We start from the raw sequence: 23,682 nt of genomic DNA on the forward strand, positions 1-23,682 counted from the left end.
GTCAGAGACTACCCCTCTGTAGGCCTAACCCAGACTAAAGTGACAAACAGAATCCCCAAAACTGCACAACACAGTGACCTTTACAAAGCAAAACTGTAAACATGCATGACAGTAACACTGCACATGCAGACTAATTTGACACAAAGGTCCCTTTTCACAACATGATTCCCAGCATAGCTCAGCCCTGAAAGGCACTTCCCTGTGGAAAACTAGCACAAATGCTTCGCTGTGCAAAAGACAATTGCAGAACTAAAACCCAAACATTCTTATTTAATCAGTTTCAGAGGGGTTACACTTCTGCTTCTGCATGTGATCTATCTAAACATTAACACAGTACATCAGCTGTATTAACTGCCTATATACGTTGAGATACAAACAAAATGGCACCAACGACTGCACCTTCCCGTTTTGTTTGGTGGTACCGGGTATGGTTTCTTACCTGGCGGAGTACAGTTCTTGTAGGAAGGCCCCTCTGTTTCATTGGTGAAGTACTGCAAGAGCCTACGACTCTCCCACTTGTCACCGACCTCAGAGGAGACATAGCCTGTGAAATGCAGAGACAGCACAGTTGTCAGATCAGTCTGCAGCAAAGTGACAACTGGAAATTAGAGGGTTCTTAGGAACTGTTGAAAAATTGTAATGTACAGAAAAGTTATAGATTGGAAGTAGGAATGCACTTTTTATTGGTGGCTGATATATTATTTAAAGATAATTATGGAATCACATATAAACATTATTATCTGTCTGATTTAAGACTTACTGATAATTGCATCTGATAACTTGGTAAACCAGCATGCTCCAGCTCCAGCATGCACCAACAACCCTAAAGCAGTCTTCACAAACTCTCCTCCTGGAGCTCTACCATCTTGCAAGTTTCACCTTCAGCCCAAGTCTCACACACCTGTTCCATCAAAACAAGGACTTCTGAAAACAATAAACAGATAGAGCAGATGGGTTGACTGGGGTTGGTGCTAAAGTCTGTAGGAAGGCAAATCTCCAGAAGGAGTGTTGGTGACCACTGAGTTAAAGAATATGATTAAGACTGAGTCTAACTATCCTGACTTTGTATAACCCAATGAAGATCATCTGATGTTGCTCCTGATGAAGGCAAACTAGGTTGAACCACCAATATTATAACTTATGGTATCACTGACACACTGATACCAGGGCTCCTCTTCACCTACTGGGGTCTTTTTTATTATTTTAAAGGTTTTTTTTAGTTGATCACCACAGCTATCATGTGGCTTCTTAGTTGTGCATCCAAGTTGCTGGTAACCAAGAGGCAGCTAGTATCTTTTGAATTTTAACCTATCTTATGGTCACTGCACTTCATGTATTAACCATACTGTATTCTGTAGTGTGAACTTGTTTTAAAATGTAAAGAAGTAAATATGGTTACTGACATTGACGCTGGCCACAACAAGGTGTTAAATACCAGCTTTTGCAGTCGCCCAAAAAGTCCATACTGGTGCATCTGTAGCTGGTAGTTACCTCCCCAAATCCTCCAATACACCTGAAGTGGTGGCTTACTATGAGGAACACTGTACCAATATTCAGTCTGCTCAGGCAAGGTATCGTTTAGTGTAGGAAAGAGTGTAAAATTAGCACTGGAAAAATTCTTTTCACAGATTCTGATAATCTATCTGACATCCCGTGTGCCACCTAGACAAGCAAAATGTGCAAAGTCACAGTACGGTACACAGCATTTGTGCATTTCAGAACCATGACCCTTTATATAGTGATATCTCAAAATGACCCTCTGAATAGCAATGTCTCAAAATGTGTAATGGACAGGCCTTGACTGGACAAGACGGCCAGAACGCTCCCATTTCCTAAGCCTTCACAGGGACACTGTGAGCTGCAAAGAGTTACGCAGTGTCACAATATCACAGGCTCGAGAGCTCAACGAATGCGGCATTATTTGGGGGGAGCGGAGCGCGACATCTTCGCAGCCAGCACAGCGCTGTGGAATATTCATGAAGCCCGTCTGTTCGGGGATAAGGCGCAATAAATGTGACATCACAGGAAGGCCTAGGCTCTGGCACGTCTTGTCTGGGGTGATGGTGGTGGGGGGTTTGTATTATTCTGTCAGCGCTGTCATCTGGGTTACAGCGTCCTCAAGAACCTCTGCTCATTTCCTCTTCACTCCAGAGCACACGGAACTGCTCCGACTTACAGCTCCTCTGGCTAAAAATAAAAGCTCTATAGCGCAGGGCTGTAGATAAACAGCGCTTAGAGTGGGGAGTGCTGACACTAAACGGAGCTTCACAATGTGACGTGAGCAATGGCGTCATGCACACCCTGAAAGCCCTGTCATGATTGATGCTATTGATATTATTTCATTTTGCTTGCAGCTTTGATTGTAAGGTCAGGTATTAGTGAGTGCCTTTTCATCCTCTCCTATCACACGCACACACACACACATCTATTGACAGTGGATTTGAGTGCTGCGTTCACAAACAGCCTTTTGTTGCAATGCGGACAGGCTCAGGCAATCCCAGGAGAGGTTGTTCAATAATTCATGGCACCCTCAGGTACACCGATGTCAAGAGTAAAGTAATCATGTAAAGTAAGGATAGTTGTGACATGTACTGCAAATATGATGTGCTTCTCTCATCCAGAGTGCAAGGAAACAGCAATGATCTTTCCACAGGGAGAAGTCCAGTGAAGTCTAGCTGAGAGGAGTGCCAATCGACCTGAGAGAACCCCACAAAATCCCTTCTTTTTCTCTCCTTTCTCCCTAAACCATCTTTCTTTCTGTCTCCCTTTCCCTGGTCAAGGCACACTGGTGATGGGCTGATAAGCTTAGCCATTTTTAATGAAAAAATATTAGATCGTTGTTGGACGATGAGTTTTAATGTCAGTATCAGTAAAGTAAAATCTTTACTATCCATGCTTCACCAACATATGCGCTCTTTTTCTGCGAATTTGAAGAACATGTTGTCAAATAACCCAAAGTAAGAGTGTGCAAATAATTTTATTATATATTACATTATGAAAGATCACACTGTTAGATAGATCAGGTGTTGTTTTTTGTTAACAAAACTTTGCTTTGATAAAAATTTTATTCAAATTTCTGAACATTTTGTTATGATATATACATATAAACCTATGTCAACGCTGCTTTCTAACACTAGCCCCTCGGGCCCTGCAAAAAAATGCTAAATGTTGCTTTATGGCTTACTTTCTACAAGGCTGAAGCTGGCTTTTAATTTGACAGCTGTGTCAAATGTCTGAACATAACTGCAGAACCATTAAAGGTCTAATGACATTTTTTTTTAAAAAGAAGGCAACTTCAGCTTCATCAAATTTCTCATTGGTCTCATATGTGTGTTCCATTCACTCGTGCCTCCAATGGATTGTCACACACTGCTAGAATTTTGAAAAGATAACATTCATTCATGCTATCAGTTCCAGTATACAAGGTATTTTGCGCACAGCTGACGAAGTCAGGCAGCTTCTCAGTCTGGAGTCCATGGCAGGCTAAAGTTAACTCCAAAAGACTGGCCATTCCTTTATGTTAGCTGCCTTGAAAACAAAGTGGACTACTTCAAATGCAACGGATTGGACAGTGGGAGGTGATTAAGGATTTTATGGTTTATAATGCGTTCAATTAAGTGCTACTGACAAAAACCATTTCTGACTAAACCGAACGTTTTTTCTCATTAGGTTAAATGCTCTGTAGGCTTTATCCAACCTCAAAATGCATTTATGGGCAGAGCACAGACAGATCATATTGTCATAGGACAACTGAAAGCATGTAATACAGTAAAGCAGAGGTAATTTAATTTGTTACCAATACAACTATATCAGCTGATATTATTTGTTATCTACGTTTTTAGCTCCTTAAATTAAATATCAGAGACAGAATGTTCATATCAGTTGGGCTCTACACTGAAGCCTCTGCCTGGTAAAAGCACACGTGTGCAGCATGGCTGCCATGTGAAAAATCATGTTAGAGGGAAAGCAGGAGGTGATCCATTAGAGTGAAGCAGCCCGGCCTTACCATGCCGGCTCCACTGGAACACGAGCATGGCCGGGCCATTGTGTTGCTTTCTGACACGTTGTGTAGAAATGCCATTACCTGTGCAATGAGCCAGAATGCACTCAGAACACACACACACGCGAGGGGATGAAGGAAGTTACTATGGAGATGTGACGTAACCACAGAGACCAGAGGGAGGCAGTGATGACATAACACTAAGATGAACAAAGCACACACTTGCAGGCACACTGCACACACACTCACACACACTGCACACACATAAACTCACATGCAGTCAGAAAAAAAAACAATGAGACTCAAAACAGGAGACAGAACAAACATTTATCCACTTCGTCCTAAAAAAATGAACGTAAACAATACATTTATGGCCACAGAGCATCTCATCTGTAATGTAAACGTACTTACTTCAGCGGTCTTACTGCCATATGGTTCAGTTTAGGGTCTTTGGGGTTTTTTGTGGTATGTTTTGGTTACTCATTACCAGTGAATAAGAAAGCTCTGTGACACCCCTGCTTGACTTTAGCTCTTACAGATATTTACTATATTTCTCTCTCATTAGAAAAAAAGGAAAGCCAGAGCACTAGCAGGAACCCCCACCCCCACCACCCCCCCCCACACCACACACACACACACACACACACACACACACACACACACACACACATACACAAGTTATGTAAAATATAATATAATTACATAACAAGGTTTACTTTCCCGTCCTCTGAGATGTTTACAAAGTCAGCACATGGTGTGCATCATAAAACAAAGAGCCATACACTAACCCTTTCAGAATGGTATGACCCTCGGCCTAACCACTACACAAATACACGGGAGGGAAACTATCAAACAGCATAAAAGATCATACAGAAAGACTAGTGAGATGTAGCAGACTAAAAGCCAGCTCCAGAGAAAACCCTGAGGTGTTCACCCCATGTTCAAATAATTCTGCAAAGGACAGACATGACTAAGACAGGTTATGTAACTTTGCACCACTCGCACAACAGCAGGTCTATTTGCGGGGAGGCAGTTCACAGATGCTTTGTCTAAACTGTCTTTACAAAATACTGCTCTATGGATGAATACTATTGCACAAGACAGCAGATTACGAGGTCCCTCAACATCAAAAATGCAGTGGGATATTTTCACTAAAACTATTCTGTGCTTTTTTAATTCCATTCAAAAAAATAAATGATTCATTTCAACATTTTATCACTATTAAAACTGAAACCTTGTAAAGTTGATGTCAGTTTTTTAAAGATATTTTTTTTGACAAAAGGATATTCAGCTAGCTATATAGCTTTATATTTCTGTACCTACTGGACACTTATATTAGTACTTCGCTTCACACTTGGAGAATGAAGTATTTTTGACGATGAACTAATGTTGCCAACTTAATGACTTTGTCGCTAGATTTAGCAACTTTTCAGACCCCCTTAGTGACTAGCAAGAGGCACACCTCTCTCTGTCTATTCTTGAGAGTCAGAGAGGCTGGGCAGCATATTTAGCCGACATAAACATAGATGAGCTGCACATGTGCAAACAGTGTTGCCAAGGACTGATCACTAACCTGTATTGCTTGATTCTTCTTTGTTTTAATTTAAACCAGGGGTGCACAACTCTGATCCTGGAGGGCCGGTCTCCAGCACAGTTTAGTGATTAACTGCTCAAACACACCCATTAACCCTAACAATTTAGAACTTAGTTCAATCAAGTGTGTTTGGGGCAGCAATCCTGATGTATTCAAATTAATTGATCTTTATGATCATTAACACTGTCTTTTCATTCACTCTGAAAAAAAAACATCCTTCTTGTCAGCCAGATGGAGGCTGTGCACTGAGTGATTATTTTACATGTAAGTTTAGCTGAAATCACAGCACAGCTGTTGTCTTAAATTTATGCGCATGGTGATTTTGTGAGATAACGTTGCATTTATAAAATCAGCATTTTAGCAGTGCTTGCATCCGCATGGAGTGCAGCTCTGAAGAACAGAGATTCCTTTGGGATATAAATGATAAAAAATGATTATAAAAAAGGAGAGCGAGATGTGGTCCTTGATGAATGTGCAGCACTTCTAGGACCTAGCAAGCAACACAGCATATCAAGTACAATCATAACTGCTACATTAATTTTGAATTTTGAAATGACTTAACCATAAGATTTATTAAGTCAAATATACATTAAAGAAAAATTTATATTTGTATATTTGACTGTAAAATGAATCAAATATGCAAATATAATTAATATGTCACTCTTTATATACTAAGAGTTTTTTATTTGCTTTGTGTAACAGCTAAGTTACATGAAAATGATGCTTCATGCAACCAGTTGCATATAAGTTTCTATGTGTAAAATCTTAGGAGTCTCAGTTATATGCAGTGATAAAATGCTGCATGTAGTAATTTTAGATTAAATTTATATTATTTATTTCTCAAAATGATTTAATATAGCTGAAACAAAGAAGTAGAGAAACTCTGCCAAAAGTGTGGACTGAAACATTCAATCAATGTCATATTTTTTGCATTCACTGAAAAGTTTTCGTTGTGTATATAGTCTTGTTTTGTGAACTGAAAACCATTTTTATCATGTGTCATTGTTGGTCATCAAAAAAAACAGAAGAAAGTCAGAATCGGTTAAGGCAGAGTCTAAATCCAAGCAATCATTTGATACTTCATTATGTATTTAAATAATTATGCAAGGTAAATCTAACGTGCAACAAAAGTTAGACATCTAAGAGTAATTATTGATTGCTTGAAAGGTTTTGTTCGGGGGGGGCGGCAGGGAGGGGTATGGGTTTGATTTAACCATGTACCGTAATAAAGTAACATGTTGCATACATGACCTGAACAAAAAGGCTGCCCCAAAAAGCAGCTGCCGGGAAGAACTCTGCGCTATACATTCAGCAGGCCCTGCACATCCGACCCCATACTGTCAGCACAGAGATAAATTTAGCCCCACATCCGTCCACCCTGCCAAACTTTAATTACCTAGTTTATCTTCATTAGCTATGCAGGTGAGGCCCTGGATGTGGGACAGAACTAGCTGGAACTAGGAAAAGTTGTTGAGCAAACCTGTAGAGAAGCTTAAAGTAGCTGTGCTCTCTGCAGGATCAGCTTTGTATGTCTACAGCTCTGCAGGAAAGGCTATTACCTCCTGCTCATCAATAATGATACTTACATATAAACCAGAGGAAACAGTGATACAGTGAAAGGACCTCTATGAACAGCCTGGGCCAGGCATCATTCATGTGGCTTATAATTATAGCATAGTTATCCTTAGAAGTCTAGAATTATTACTATCATTTTGCTACTTAAATGTAATTACATAATTACTTACAAAGTTACATAATGAATTACATTTACATTCGATTTACGTTGTTTAACGACAGGTTCCAGCCTTTGCTTTTTCTAGCTTGTACGTAGACTGTTTCTTTCATTTGTTTTCATGTAAAGGCAAAAACGGGGCAAAATGAAATGTCTTATTCACTTCATTATGATTTACAATCCACACCTGTGTCATAATTTCTCTGCTTGTTTCAATGAGTTACCAGTATGTAAATATTAATATGAAATTATACCATGGTTTTGTTATCACTAGTAATAACTCTCACTTATACGTGCTAATAACTAAACATAATGTCAGAAAAAAAATCAGTAGAGGTTATATTTATCGGCAGTGATTGAGTATCAGTGATGGGTTGTTTAAGGATGTGACAGGCCATTAACAGGCTCATTAGAGGCTGGAGGCAGTGATCCTCCTGCTGTGCATGTCTGCTGTCAGGCCGCCGAGCTGGAGGGCAGCTTCATCTCTGCCAGTCCTTCAAAAGGCTGAAGGGCCAAGCAAGGGGCTTTGAGGTTGAGAGTTACCCAGCAGGAGTGGCTCTTTCTGGGACAACACTCTGTGGAGCACCCCCACCACCCCCCACCACCCCCCACCCCTACACCAACTGAAGTTTCCACTTAACGTGCAGAACTCCATAATATACAAGGAACTCAGAGCGGGCTTCATCAGTATGTTCAGTGAGAAGAATAATGACGGTTTCTCCACCACTGTAAACACTCTGATACACACTGATCCCCTGAATTATAGATTGCTCTGCCTGCATGGCTGGAGGCTTCACAGAGACTGACTAAAACCTTCCTCAATACGTCAATGACAGAACTGAGTCTGGCGCATCTGCTGGAACAGAAAACATCTTAAGGATGAAACCCGCTTCACTTTTCAAACAAAGTAAATTCTGTTCCTTAAACAGTTTTTCTTGTTTTGTTAGCATCAGGTTCTCTATACTTTTTGGATTTGTTCTTATGCTTCTACTTTATGCATTGTAGATCAGCGTCTGCTGTAAAGGTGCTTTGTTGCTTTTGCTGTGTGCGTCATATTTATTTCAGTCTAGCTATCAGTCCTGTATTTGTTCACTGAAGAATGTATCAAAGGCAGCAGCTGATAAATGCATTCAGTCTATATGACAGAATGGGAGAGAAACCAACGCTGCAGAGCCAAGTCCTGTTTGATGTAAAAACTGGATATTTTTTTGTGATTACAAAAAAAATGACAAAAAAAGATATTATTAATTAGGCCTAGGCAATGTGACAATATTTATCATCATTGTGATAAATTGTCACAATATACTTTTCTGAGCATACTGTGTATATTAGTACTTTAATAACAGCGACAAACTGCATGTTTCATTACAAGGAGAGATTCAGTAGTCTCACTTAATTTGAAATAGTGAAGCAAAGGATATGAAATGTTGAATAAAAATCATTGTATTGCTAGTTTTTGACAGTGTTTTTTATGTGGCAGTAAACAATCTTTTTTGTCTGTTCCAGCTTTGTTCATGGCATACCGTGTGTTGAAGTTATTGTTGAAGATATTATATTTTTGCTTTATATGTAAAAAAAAGCTGAATATATAAGCATCCTCAGTGCCTCTAAAAGCTACAACACAGAGAGCTTATGCATGAAATGGTGCATCAGACTGTGGCTTAAACCATGTATTTTTAATCCAAAGATGTACGTGCAGGGTGTTCTAAGGCAAAATAAGTTAAAAAAAATGCTTTTCTTTTCAGATTTAGCACTATTTTAACATTATCAACCTTACATATAAAAGCTCAGAAGACAAGTGTCGGTTTACTGATTGTCTTGGATAGTAAATGAAATCATTGCATTTGTATTGTAGACATCGTGACCCCTGGTGCCTATCACAAGCTCTTTTACACTAAGGCACTCGAAATGATTCTGTTTATATCTCTACAATTAAAATACAAAGAAATTATGAAAAATCAGTGGAATTCCCCTTTAAGCACATTTCCATTCATATGTCAGTGCTGCTACATAATGTTTAACCACAGTACAATTTTGTCTTGTCTGTGTTTATTCTTCTTTTTGCTCTGTCATTTGCCTGTTTTTGCATCCAGTGCTGCATGTTGAACTTTGTATGATAGAATGCCTGGAAAAGTATGACTCGTCAAGTTACCAGACAATGAACTTCCTTCACTTCCTTCAATCCAAACTATTTTTAAAGGAATGATTCAGCTGAAAAGTCATAAGATTTTCTAAAAGTCTATGTGACTCAAAAAGTATAGCATAGAAAAAAGATAGTATAGTATAAATCTCCTTTTACATAAAGATACTGAACATAAAGGATGAGAGACAACTGACATTCTTCTCTTATTTCAGTCTGTATGTCTGTTTGTAAAGAGCTCTATCACTGTACATTGTTAGTCAATATAGCACAAAAAGTACTGAACACAAATGTTGACAAGGCTTGAAAAAGGAGGCACCAAAATCGCAATTTAATATGCTGTTAAACTTACTTCATTCTGTATTTGCATTTGTTTCATAACTTCATAACCGAACCCCCACCTGGGTAGGACTTTGTTTGAACAATAAAGAAAAACATGAAGTGTAGAACCTGAGCCAGTAGCATCCAGTACAAATCCTCTCCTATGTTACGCAGGTTATATTACAAAACACTATTTCACCATCAAATTTTTATGTATCTATTTTTCCAACAGTAGCTTTATGTAATCAGATGAAAAATGAAGCAGTGACTTATATAAATTCAAAGCCGTCTGTAGATTAAAGCTCAAACTCATTATGCTTTGTTTGTGGATTATAATATCCAAAGCATATTTGTCTTTTTCAGCAGAGAAATACCAACTCGTCTGAATAAATGACATTTTATCATTTCTTCTCAGTGCTTCTTCTTTGAAAAGTAATGAGCTGTACTCTTACACTCTTGCTGGCAATTTCCATTCCACCCCACAGCCAACTCACAATTAATCTCAACTAAGCAATTAAAAGGCTAATCAGTTCCTGTGCCCCACTTATTGTAGGTGAAATGCTTTTCGATTGTGTTAGCTTTGTTAATGTGAGTAAAGGTGCCAGGCTAATTACTCAGCAGAGCTCTCTGGATGAAGTGTTGTATTACAGCTCGCATGTTTGATAACAAGATGGCTTTTCACCTCACCACCATACACTTTACACTTTCTCCTGCCTCTGTGCTAGTTTTGCTTCAGGTGTTGCCGTGATCAGTACTTTCAGTTTAGAGTTTATACTAAAAATATATTAGAAGTCTATTATTGTTATTACTGTCACTTTGATTTACTATTTAAAGGCAGTTCCATAGTTACATAACTCATTATATATGCAATGCTGTGCAAACGTCAAAGACAATTTAGTTTCAAGGCAAAACAAGACATTAAATACAAGCAATTTTTCAGCATCAGGAAAAAGCAGAACACATATTTAAAGAATTCATGAGAAGTCTCATCCAACTAAATAGAATATGAAAATTTTCAGTATTTAATGTGTCAAACTTTGCCTTTATTACAGCTTCCATTCTTTTCAGAGAAGCAGGGATATTTTCCCACACCTCCAAAGTTCAATCTTAGACGTTGGTTGCATTTTCTGCTTCTCACAATCCAAATTATCGCAAACACATTCAGTGATGCTGAGGTCTGAATTTTGGGCTGGCCAGTTAATTGTTCTGAGAACAGCAGTAGCTCCTTTGCTTGATTTGCAAACTGACTTTCAGCAGCGTAGGCTAGTTAGTTACATAATGCAAAGAAATGCAAACAATGTTTTTTCTTTCTACAAAAGAAGATTGTACTTCTCATCAAATTCAAATCATAATACAATACCTCTATCTCCTTTTTCACTTCACAGTGTCAACAGAATTTCTCCACTTGTTTCTGTAAACTATGTGTACAAAACAGTTAAATTAAAATTACCGTGCCCTTTTGCTATCACTGGCAATAACTGCGATTTCTACACATCAATGGATGGAAAATTACAGATTAACAGCTGAAGAAGCTTCGGCCTGAGGCAAGCAAAACATCAGCAGAGACAGCGAGTGAGCTGCATTATAAACTTCACAGACCCTCATATGAATAAGGCCTCATCAGCAAAATGTGATCAGTTGTACTCAAAACAAACACATATAATTCATCCTCTTAACTGGCTGTGCCAATCGATACCAAAAAGTTCCACTTTTGGCCAAAAGTCAAGGTTTGATTTGAGGCATTTGCTTTGCTCTCTGGAGTCTAAGCCACAGCTGCTGGCTCTTAAAAACTTCATAAACAGATGCAGTGTTGAGCCAAGTCCGCTCTTGTCTATGCACCAGCATAAAGTGGGCAGGATGCAGGGGCATCATAAATCATGTCTCTAATGAGGACATTTAGGGTGCACTATATATAGAGGGTAGGAAAGGTATATAGGACGCCCCCCTCTTTCCTGAATTAACGAGCTGTGCAGCTAGTGAGAGCCACTAAGGGAGAGACACATGCAGGAGTCCTGCAAGGCCTTCAGATAGAAAACCCCTCTCTTCTGTCTCTTCTTTCGCTCTGCCTCATTCTCACCTGATCACATGCTCAAGGGCCACAGCGACTCTCCACTAAAGCATCTTGTGAATTCTGGAATAAGTCGTGGCTAAATCAAGACAGCACTAAATAGGCCCATCCTATTAAGAGGAACCATGAAAAATATATACCTATGTTTAATTACCTTTCCTACTCACATATTGACCAACTGACCTCTCATTAAATTTCCTCTATTCTAGCTTCAAATGTGCTACCTACATGTACTTGTCATACATCAGCAGCTTTTTTCATTACAAGCTTTACTTTTCAAGTCGTGACCCCTTGTTTTCAGTGATAATGGTTTCATTAATAGACTTACATTTACAGCATTTAGCAGACGCTCTTATCCAGAGCGACTTACAAGAAGTTCTGTGTCTGTCTAGAGAAAGTATCTTTGCTAGTTACCAATAAGTTAGGGAAAAAGACAGTCCTGAGCTCAAATACTGCTAGAAACAAAAGTCACTGCAGATACACAGAAAAAAGGAACAGAGCTGAACACAGAACTCTGTGCCATACAATACAATACAATACAATACAATACAGTAAACTACAATACACAGTGCAATACAATAAAATATAATATATAAATGCAGCACAATATATTGCAAACAATACTTAATTCAATGCTCATTTAAGTGCTATGTAAAGAGATGTGTCTTCAGTCTGCATGTGAAGACAGCAAGTGGCTGCTGTACGGACAGCCTGTGGGAGTTCATTCCACCACTTGGGTGCCAGGACAGAGAACATTCTTGACACTTGTCTTCCACGCGCCTTGAAGGATGGCGGGTCAAGCCAAGCTGTACTCGAAGCTTGAAGGGCTTGTGGTACAATTCGAGATTTCACCATTGCCATCAAATAGGTAGGGGCTGGTCCATTTTTGGCTTAGTAGGCAAACATTAGGTTTTTAAATCTGATGCGTGCAGTTACAGGAAGCCAGTGAAGGGAGCGCAGCAGTGGGGTGACGTGGCTGAACTTGGGCAGATTGAAGACGAGCCGTGCTGCAGCATTCTGGATGAGTTGCAGAGGCTTGATGGCCTGCATGGGAAGACCAGCCAAGAGCGAGTTGCAGTAGTCAGTAATAGCGGGTAGTGGTGGCAAGCAGCAGCGGTGGTAATAGTAGTAGTAACAGTAGCAATAGTAGCATAGTAGTAGCAGTAGTAGTAATGGTAGAAGTAATAGTTGTGGTAGAAGCAGCAGCAGAAGTAGCAGTAGCAGCATATGCTCAGGGCATACTGAGTACAAGTAGTAGAAATAAAAGGTGTGGTAGTAAGTGGTAGTAGTAACAGCAATTCCAAAAAAGGGACGTTGTGTGAAATAAATGTAAATAAAACCAGAATGCAATTATTTGAAAATCTCATAGATCCATATTTTATTCACAATAAAACATAGAACACATATCAGATGTTAAAAGTGAGACATTTTGCAATTTAATGAAAAACATTTAACTTAAATTGATGGCATAAACGCATTTCAAAAAGGTGGGGCAGGGCCATGTCTACCATCCCCTCTTCTGTTAACAACAGACAGTCTGGGAGCTGAGGAAACCAACTGCTGGAGTTTTGGGAGAGGAATGTGGTCCCATTCTTGTTTAATGTAAGATTCTACCTGCTCAACAGTCCTGAATCCTCTTTGCCGGATTTTTTGTTTCATGATGCACCAAATGTTTTCTATTGGTGAAATATCTTTATTGTAGGCAGGTCAGTTCAGCACCTGGACTCTTCCTCTGTGAAGCCAGGCTGCTGTGATGGATTCAGTATGTGGTTTAACATTGTCTTGCTGAAATATGCAAGTCCTTCCCTGAAAGAGACATTGTCTTGATGGGAGCATATGTTGTTCTAAAATCTCTATACATTGTTCAGCATCAAAAGGGCCTTTCCAAATGTGTAAGCTGCCCACACCATAGGCACTAATGCAACCCCATCCCATCAGAGATGCAAGTTTTTGAATTATGCGCTGATAACAACCTGGATGGTCCCTCTTCTCTTGAGTCAGGACACAATGTCCATGGATTCCAAAAAGAATTTTAAATTTCGATTAATCTGACCACAGAACAGTTTTCCATTTTGCCTCAATCCATTTTAAAAGAGCTTTGGCCCAGAGAAGACAGCAGTGTTTCTGAATCCTGTTTATATATGGTTTCTTCTTTGATTGATACATCTTTGCATGGCAAACTGTGTTCACAGACAATGATTTCTGGAAGTGTTCCTGAACCCATGCAGTGATTTCCAATACAGAATCAAGGCTGTTTCCAATGCAGTGCTGCCTGAGCGCCTGAAGATTACAAGCATCCAATACTGACCATCAGTCTTTTCCCTTGCATACAGGGATTTCTCCAGATTCTCTAAATCATTTAATGATTCATAATATCATTTAATGATATTATGTACTGTAGATGGTGGGATACTCACACAATTTTACACTAAGGAAAGTTTTGTTAATTGTTCTGCAAATTTTAGACACATTAACCTCTGCCCATCTTTGTTTCTGAGAGACTCTGCCTTCTTTAAAATGCTCTTTTTATTCCCAGCCATGTGAGTTAGCTGCAAATTTCTCCTAGTGCTGCTTTTTATTAGTCCTACTAACTTTTCCAGTCTTTTGTTGCCCCTGTCCTAACTTTTTTGAGATGTGCTAAGTTCTAAATGAGTTAATGTTTTTCATAAAAATTGGAATTGGGGTTATATTAGCAGCAGTAGTAGTGGTAGGAATAATACAGTAGTGGTAGTTGTGGAAGAATAATAGTAGACGTAGCAGTAGTAGTAGTAATACAATCAAGTGCGCAGTTAACTAAAACTATTACTAAAACAAAACGCAGTGAAAAATGTAATTAATTCCTTTACTGTAACAATAATAATAATAAAAAAAACAACAGTTTTCAAAATATGGATACTAAATACACTAAATCAAGACTATGTCATTTGAAAAATTAACTAAAACAAAATAGAATTACTGAGAAAAAAACTTTAGGTTTCATATTTTTCAGTTCAGAAGTGTAACTCTTCTGCATTTGGCTGTCTTAAAATAAAGCTGGAGCTGAGCTGAGCTCATTTTATTCCACCCTTATCCAGTACCACTAGTATCACTGAGTTCATCTTAATCTAGAATCTAAAAATAGTCTAAAAAATAAAACTAAACTGAAACTAAACTAAAAATAAAAAAAACAAAAAAATGCACTCTTAATACAACTGAAAATAAACAAAAAATCAAAACCAAGATGAAAAACTAAATAAAAATACAACAAATGAACATTTTAAAACTATAATAACCCTGGTAGTAGTAGTAACAGCAGCTGCAGTAGTACTACTAGTAGCAGCACAAGTACTAGTAGTGGGTGCTGGTAATCTGCAGCGCTCAAAATAAATGACTCTAAAAACAGGCCACATTATGGGAATACCATATGAGTATATACAGAACACAGATCTCTTACTTCCAATACACTCTAAAATAAGACTAATAAAAACTGACTTTAAATACTTGTTACTTTCACTACTAACATTTGAGGGAACTTAGACTGATAGACTATTCAACAGCTAAAGCCATAGCTATAGACCTTAAAACTGTGCATAATAGTAGTGATTAAAATGACATGTTACAGGGAACAGCATCTGATGAGCAGTACATCGCTGCAGAAAGATGGAAGCTTATCAGACATATAGACTCAAACAGATATCACTGCTATTAAACTCTGAACTGGACTAATGAACAGAGCTCATGTACAAGAGTGCAATGTTTGTAATGGGACTAAACTACACAAATGTAAAGTCTACACTATCAATCCATACTACAACTAAACTCCCATAGTTTCTATGCCAGCAGTCTTCCTATGCTGCGTTTTGCTTGTGCAAAAATAATGCAGCTGATTTTTGTAATCTGCATTTGGATGAGGTACATAGCTGCCAATGTTCTGACAGAGGAATCATTATTTGCACTTCATCCATGAATCAAATAACATGATTGCCTTCAATCACTGTGAACACATTTCAGAGTGTGCAGGGTAATGTGGCTCATCAGCACACAGCCTACACAGTGAGAATTTAGTGCTGGCTCTTTGTTTGAATGCAATATTTGACAGGGCAAAATTTCAAAGAGAATCATTGATGATTAGACATCTGAGGCGCAGAGAGGAGGATCATTTTGGTGCACAAGCAGGGTGTCTGTTTTAGTGGATTCGTTTCTATAGACAAAAGGACCATTGGCTCCATTCAGACAGCTACAACGATGGCTGGAAACACTGAGTCAACAGTTTTTGGGCTGACAGAATAGGTTCTACACACAGCAGCAGCCATACAGGTAGGTATGAAACCTGCACAGTTCAGAATGTTAGAAAGTTAGTGGTGTTCATCTGGACTGTTGCTCTTGCTGCACAGTCAACATACAACATTTGGTACAACACATTGTCTAAAGTAGCTGTCTGAAGCATTCAGTTATATGGTATTCTAAATTTTACTTCTTCCCCCAATTTAGTCGTATCCAATTCCACCGACTAGTTAGGACTCACCCAATAACATGACACCAACAGCGCTAGAAGGGCGAAGGCTAATGCAGGCCTTCTAGCCCTTTCTACAAGACCTGTGAAGCCAGCCATCACATCTCTTTAAACTGCTGCTCACACAATGTCATTGGACAGCTGAGCACACTTGGAGGAAAGCGTCAACCACCGATCTTACATCAGCTATCAGACACCTGCCCTGGCTAGCATCATGCTGAGTGATTAGAGAAGAGTGGGGTGCCATCCTAACCACCCAGAGAGCATGACCAATTGTGGTCTCAGACTCATGGTCACCGATGGCAGTAGCATCACTGGGAATCAAACTCAGGATCTCTTGCTTAGATGGTTGCGCCACTCAGGAGAACATTCTCTTCATATTTATACTTCACAGAAAGTCAAAATGTGCCCTACCACAACGACAAGTCCATGTGACATGGATGTGATTTGAGGGAAGTGTTGAGATGTATTTATGGAAAATATCGAATGGCGATTAACTTCTTGTTTTTGCTAGCAACGTTAGCTTTATAGCTCTAACGTTAAAGGATCAGTATCCAGACACCAAACATGTCTATGCCGACTACAATTAGTTTTGAGAGTCAGAATTATTCTTTAAATGGGCAGTATTTCAGAGGTATGTCTTTGGTAAGATGGTGTTTCATTCAAGTAAAAAATTAAATAGACTTTTTTCAAGGTTTTTTCTCCCAACAGTGATGACTTACTCCAAGTATTGCATTTCTGCGTGTGGCTCAAAAGTGTCACCACTGAATACCATCTACAGTCATTCATCTAAGACTGGCTGGGCTGTCATGCTAGTGGCCCAGCATGGTGTAAAACTAGCTAAAATAATAAAGTGGAGACGACCAGCAGTCAGCCAGTGCGGATGATGAACGAGGTGATGAGGACAAAGTGAAAGAGAAAGAGAGAAAAAGAACAGGTAACCGACCAAATATCTGTCAAGCTTGCCAGCCTCTCTTAAGGGACAAAAGCCACATTTCTCAAAAGAATCTTGTCTCTGCTTTTAACAACATAAATGCAGCATCCTTTAATCTTATTCTCAGGAGGCCAGACCACTGAAAGCATAATGCAGTTTTCTCCTATTTCAGTTTTTTTTATATATATATTTCCAAAGTACACCAGCCACTTTATTAGTTACAACTGTTCCCATTGCTTTTTAACACAAACAGCTAATCAGTCAATCACATGGCTGAAACTCAATGCATTTAGGCATGTAGAGGTGGTCAAGACAACTTGCTGAAGCGCAGGCCGAGCATCAGACTTTGAACGTGGCGTGGTTGTTGGTGCCAGACAGGCTGGTCTGAGTATTTCAGAAACTACTGATCTACTGGGATTTTCACGCACTACCATCTCTAGGGATTACAGAGAATGTTCCGAAAAAGAGAAAATATCCAGTGAGCGGTCAGTTGTGTGGACGAAAATGCCTTAGTGATGTGAGAGGTCAGAGGAGAATGGGCAGACTGCTTTGAGATGATAGAAAGGCAACAGTAACTCAAATAACCAAACAAAATCTTGAGGAATGTTTCCAACACCTTGTTGAAAGTACGTCACGAAGAATTGAGGCAGTTCTGAAGGCAAAAGGGGGTCCTACCTTTTACTAGCAAGGTGTGCCTAATACAGTGGCCAGTGAATGTATATTCTGTTTGAATGTAAAATGAACGGGTGTAACATCCTGTTATATCATAAAATGTACAGAAAAGACTTTCCAAATTCTTCACCTGAAAATGACATGCCAATATCCTGTTTTTTTTTAGCAAAGAAAAAGCACTCCTTACTATAATATTCCTCAGCCACTTCTACAGAATATCTCTGAGATTGTTCTTACACCTGCTTCCCTCATGCTTCACACTGTTATCCAGCATGGATCAACCAAATTTGCCACACCTAAAGGATTTAATGGGAAATATCACAGCAGACAGGCGGACTGTACTCTCTATCTCGCTCGCTCTCTCTTTCTCTCGTTCTCTCTCTGCGTCCACTTCGCTGGTGGGTGCAGTGGTGTGTGAGGAGGAAGAACCTGAGTGCAACTGCGCTCCGCGGCAGCATTACCCACGTCTGAGGAAGAGCGTTAACAGGAGCGAAAGAAAGAAATTAAGCATGGGGGCAAAAACAACACAAAGGTGTATAAAATCGTCAAAGCCCAAAACTCAGAAAAACTGCTCTCCACAACAAAACAGCCAAAGGAAAATGCAATGCGGACACAGTCACAGTTCCACTGAATTAAACAGAGAGGACAAAAGCCGTCCCTGGCTTGTGCACTGCTCTCAGAGGGAGAGTGTTCTCTGAGGCTGGCCCCGAGGCTGCCTTTGCAGGGACTAACTGGCCCAGATGCAGCGCTGAATTAGGGAGCATCTCCATGAGCACCAAGCAGCAACTGACGGCCCAGTCACTTCGCATCCGTCTCTCTGCCGCCTGCTAGGCTGTCGCACAACAGCGCTCTACAAGCCCTTCGCACCAGCACTCTCTCTCCAATGCTGTGAACAACGACTAGTCTACCACACCATACATTCAAACGCAAATATTCTGTACATTGTCACCAAGCAACCGTACCACAACATCAAATGTCACTGACACATTAGCTTACATAACCAGTTAATCTTCTACATTCCATGAAGTGCCCATTAGTGGACAAGCACAAAATTACATGTTAACATGTGTTTTGCCTTTGATAATATCATGCTCTTGTCAGCTTCAGGGCTGACAAATACAGTGACTTATGAGTAAAGAGAGTGGCTGGTTGACATCAGAGACAGGAGATGATAATGGCTTTTGAAGGCATGTTTACAGATGACAGTAACATTCAGAATTGTGATTATCCTAAAGCCTTATGGTAAAGAACTAAATGGGGAAAAAGCAGGAGGAGATGGAAAGGCATGTATAGAAGCCATGTCGCCTATGAACATTAAGCTAAATTATGTTTAACTGAATTTTCATAGATGTAAATAACTTAGCAATAATAAAGTGTGCTTTGGGGATGATGCATCACATATAACAAGACACATGCTGCAAGAATAATCCTGGGATGCAGTGCATGATTTTACAGCCTAACTCACAAGAATCCATCATTTAAAAAGATGTCCGAAAGATATGCCATTCATATTAATGTCAGGGTGCTTACAATGGCATATAAAAATTCTGCTATGCGTAGTCTGCATTACAGGGCTCAATAATAGCCCAGCACTGCTTATGCTTGTTTTTTTTTTTTTTTACGTAGGGATGCACCGATATGGGAATTATGTGCCTGTACCTGTTTACATGTACACATCTGCCAATGCTGACACATAAACATTTATAAAATTTAGAAACATCTGCCTGCATTAGTATCATGGATAAACATAACATTTATTTCTATGGGCTTATAAATGCAGTGAATGAATAATATGTAGTCATTTCAGTACAGCAGCCCAGCATCACCGAATCATTCTGCTCTTCCAGAGTGCAATAAAAACATCAATAAGTATTGGTTTGAAACACCACATATGTCAAATATGTCAAATATGTCAAGTCTAAAGACTGGTCAGATATTTTTATTATTTTGTTGTCAATTATCTGCTGATACTGATATGATTCCAACGTAAACATGCGTCTCTAGCTTTTCAATGTTCAGCATTTGCATGATCACTTGTCACTGAAATGAGTGAGGAGTGTTTCCACTACACAGCCTGTCCTACTACAAAACTGGGAGGTGTTTAGTCTAAGGTTGTCCTCTCCACAGTAAATAGACAGACAAATCAACTGAACCTCTGAGCCTTCTATGCCACTTTCAACAACAGTATTACTGTAATCGACTGGTCAACAATCATCATTTGCCCTTATGGTAACCCTATAATATATTATAAGGTTGTATACATCTATAATGACCTAAAATATGTCCATGTCTTCAATATTCCCGCAGGGCTGCCTTAGAATAATGTATCAAAACGGATCTAATGTCATGTATCAAACTATGGCAAATATACAACTCCTGCCATTCACTTCACACTGTCGTATCTTGTTGTAACACATGGATATAACTGTTATACTCAAACCGCTCAACTCTCCGAGCCCAGAGTGAGCGCTGCGACAACCCGAGCTCTTATTAAACCCACATGTGCGGCTGTTTCGCTCTCCACCTTTTCACATTTGGCCTATTGTTTTAAGCAGCGTGTTCACTCCCTCCCGCTTCCAGCGCTCAAACTCCTCAAATAAACACGGCGTAAAGCCTGCAGCACAGCTGCTACACCGCGTGGAATCAGACTTGAAAGTGCAGGCAGCCCCTTTATTTTTCCTGCCCAAACCAGCAAAGCCAGCAAAACACTGGTCAACTTTCCATCACCCCCCTCGACCCGACTCGCAAATGTTTCCGCTGACAAGCACGACACTCACCGGAGTTTTGGGTCAAAGTCGCCAGTCCAGAGAGCAGGGCGAGCAGAAGCCCCATTAGGCACAGCTGCCCCGCCAGCAGCTCCTTTCTCCTCCTCCTCCTCCTCTTCGCGTTCACCTTCCTCGGGCTGAGCATCGCCAGCGCTGACGGCCCGGAGCGCAGCGAGGGGAACCGAGAGACAGGGAAAAAGTTTCAGACGGGGTGTCGAAAGGCCCGAACTGGAACACCGTGTTTCGCTATCGGCTGCGGCTTCTCTTTCTCTCCTATACCATAGCAGCCAGTAACGGGACGAAGTGAAGAGGCTGCGGGCGGAAGAGGCGCTCCATGGATGCGGCTCCTGCGGTGGCTCCTCTCACAGGCACGCGGACTGCTGAGAGACTGAGCGCGAGAGGAGGATGGAGAGGAAGAGAGAGAGCGCGAGAGAGCTAGCGGGGGAGGAGGACAAGGGGAGGGAAATGAGGGAGAGAGAGAGAGAAAGAGAGAGAGAAAGAGAGAGAGAGAAAGAGAGAGTGTAGAAGAAGCGCAGCTGGTGAAATATCCAGCCCCCGAAGTTCGCATGGAGAGGCGGGGGCAGTGAGCTTGTTCCTGCTCTGTGCTCACTGAGGCCCCCTGTCGGTCGGCCAGACTCTCAGCAGCAGCATTTGGTGTCATGTTATTTACCGAGTTACAGCACACAGCAATTAGATGTCCGTACCTACGTTGTCCGCGTTGGTATGAAAGGCGCAGTACGGCGCAGTACGACTGTGTCCTCCTTACTTCAGAATTAACAGAGTAGTCTGTTCAGATGATAGAGCATGCTAATTTTAGTTCGCTAGCAATTGTTATATTCTGTTCGTTTGTATGGACTTTTATTGTGAAGGGCGGGGCTAGGGACTGCTCGCGCTGTGGGGTGTTGTAGCAAACCAGCAGCTAAAAGTAAGAGCCTTGAGCCAGCCAGAGAACTGAGCTTTCCAAAAAACACCATAAAGCTGAGTTATGGACAAGATCTTTGACTCATCTGTTATGTTATATGGGGGCCCTTCTGAGGAGAAAATTCTGTGGTCTTTTCTCCTCCTTCGCAGTTTCTCTCAACAAGATGTTAAAATTTTGATGAAATTACCTTTTTAAAAATCTATTGAGTTAATATTTGGAAATTGACTATTACATTTCATAAAGCAACTAATTAATTTGGGGATAATCGTTTATTTTGGGATATTAAGCAATTTCAAGAAAATGTAATTATTTCAAAATAATTCAGAGGTCAATAATTTGACATTTTGCTGCCAGAAACAAAAAACGAGCATAAAAACATACGAATGTGCATAAAACAAATGGATATTAAGGAATAACATTAATACCTTTGCAAAAACATTTATCTACTGGCAGTGATTGAACTCTATGGGTATGGTGGGGTATTGGTCATGAGCTGTAGATGTACTTGTGACAGCCTTACAGTGACTTGTGTGTGTGTGTGTGTGTGTGTGTATGTGTGTCTTTTCTTGTTTTGTTTTTTGTTTGTTTGGGTTTCTTTTCTTTTTTTTTGATTTTGTGGATTTCTTCAAAGGCAACCAATTTTTAAAACATGTAATGTAATAATATTAGTCTAAAGGAGATACACTATATTGCCAAAAGTATTCACTCACCCATCCAAATCATTAAATTCAGGTGTTCCAATCACTTCCATGACCACAGGTGTATCAAGCACCTAGGCCTGTAGACTGCTTCTACAAACATTTATGAAAGAATGTGTTTTTGTTTCAGTGAATTCCAGCATGGTACCATGATAGAATGGCATATGTGCATCAAGTCCAGTCATGAAATTTCCTCACTACTAAATATTCCACGGTCAACTGTCAGTGGTATTATAACAAAGCGGAAGCGATTGGGAATGACAGCAACTCAGCCATGAAGTGGTAGTCCACGTAAAATGACAGAGGATACTGAGGCGCATGGTGCACAGAGGTTGCCAACTTTCTGCAGTCAATTGCTACAGACCTCCAAACTTAATGTGACTTTCAGATTAGCTCAAGAACAGTGTGTAGAGAGCTTCATGGAATGAGTTTCCATGGCCAAGCAACTGCATCCAAGCCTTGCATCACCAAGTGCAATGCAAAGCGTCAAATACAGTGATGTAAAGTGCCGCTACTGGACTCTAGAGCAGTGAAGACGTGTTCTCTGGAGTGACGAATCACGCTTCTCCATCTGGCAATTCAATGGACAAGTCTGGGTTTGGCGGTTGCCAGGAGAACTGTACTTGTCTGATTGCATTGTGCCAAGTGTAAACTTTGGTGGAGGCAGGATTATGGCGTGGGGTTGTTTTTCAGGAGCTGGGCTCGGCCCCTTAGTTTCAGTCAGAGTAGCTCTTAATGCTTCAGCAGACCAAGAGATTTTGGATGATTTCCTGCTCCCTACTTTGTGGGAACAGTTTGGGGACAGCCCTTCCTGTTCCAACATGACTGCACACCAGTGCATATGTTAAGTTTGGTGTGGAAGAACTTGACTGGCCTGCACAGACTCCTGACCGCAACACGACAGAACAACTTTGGGATGAATTAGAGTGGAGACTGCAAGCCAGGCCTTCTCGTTCAACATCAGTGTCTGACCTCACAAATGTGCTTCTGGAAGAACGGTCAAAAAGTCCCATAAACACACTCCTAAACCTTGTGGAAAGCCTTTCCAGAAGAGTAGAAGCTGTTATAATGGCAAAGAGTGGGCAGACATATTAAATCCTATGGATTAAGAATGGGATGTCACTCAATTTCATATTCATGTGAAGGCAGACAAGGAATACTTTTGGCAATATAGTGTAGAAAGAGGAGGTGGTGGCAGTTTTACAAGGGGGGGGTTATCTTTTGTCTTTTTTTTTTTTTTTGACTGGGGGAAAATGGCAACACCTACACCCCCCCCAAATCAAACATGGGTCTACCACCAACAGTAAATATTGTTCTGTTAAAATACTGTGTCTATTCAGTCAT

General features: G+C 40.2%; 1 protein-coding gene across 1 annotated transcript in view; it reads right to left on the minus strand.

Moving 5' to 3' along the window:
- Window positions 1-21,251, minus strand: part of slc24a3 (solute carrier family 24 member 3) — a 93,004-nt gene extending 71,753 nt beyond the window's left edge. Inside the window, exons 1-2 of the mRNA XM_017722617.2 lie at window positions 20,731-21,251; window positions 440-544 (exon numbers count right to left, since the gene is read on the minus strand). Coding sequence (XP_017578106.1) covers window positions 440-544; window positions 20,731-20,863 — 238 coding nt within the window. The 5' untranslated portion in view covers window positions 20,864-21,251. The remainder of the gene's footprint in view (window positions 1-439; window positions 545-20,730) is intronic.
- Between the last annotated feature and the right edge of the window lie 2,431 nt (window positions 21,252-23,682).

The sequence above is a fragment of the Pygocentrus nattereri genome, chromosome 5 (genome assembly GCF_015220715.1).
Source record: "Pygocentrus nattereri isolate fPygNat1 chromosome 5, fPygNat1.pri, whole genome shotgun sequence".
Lineage (NCBI taxonomy): Eukaryota > Metazoa > Chordata > Actinopteri > Characiformes > Serrasalmidae > Pygocentrus > Pygocentrus nattereri.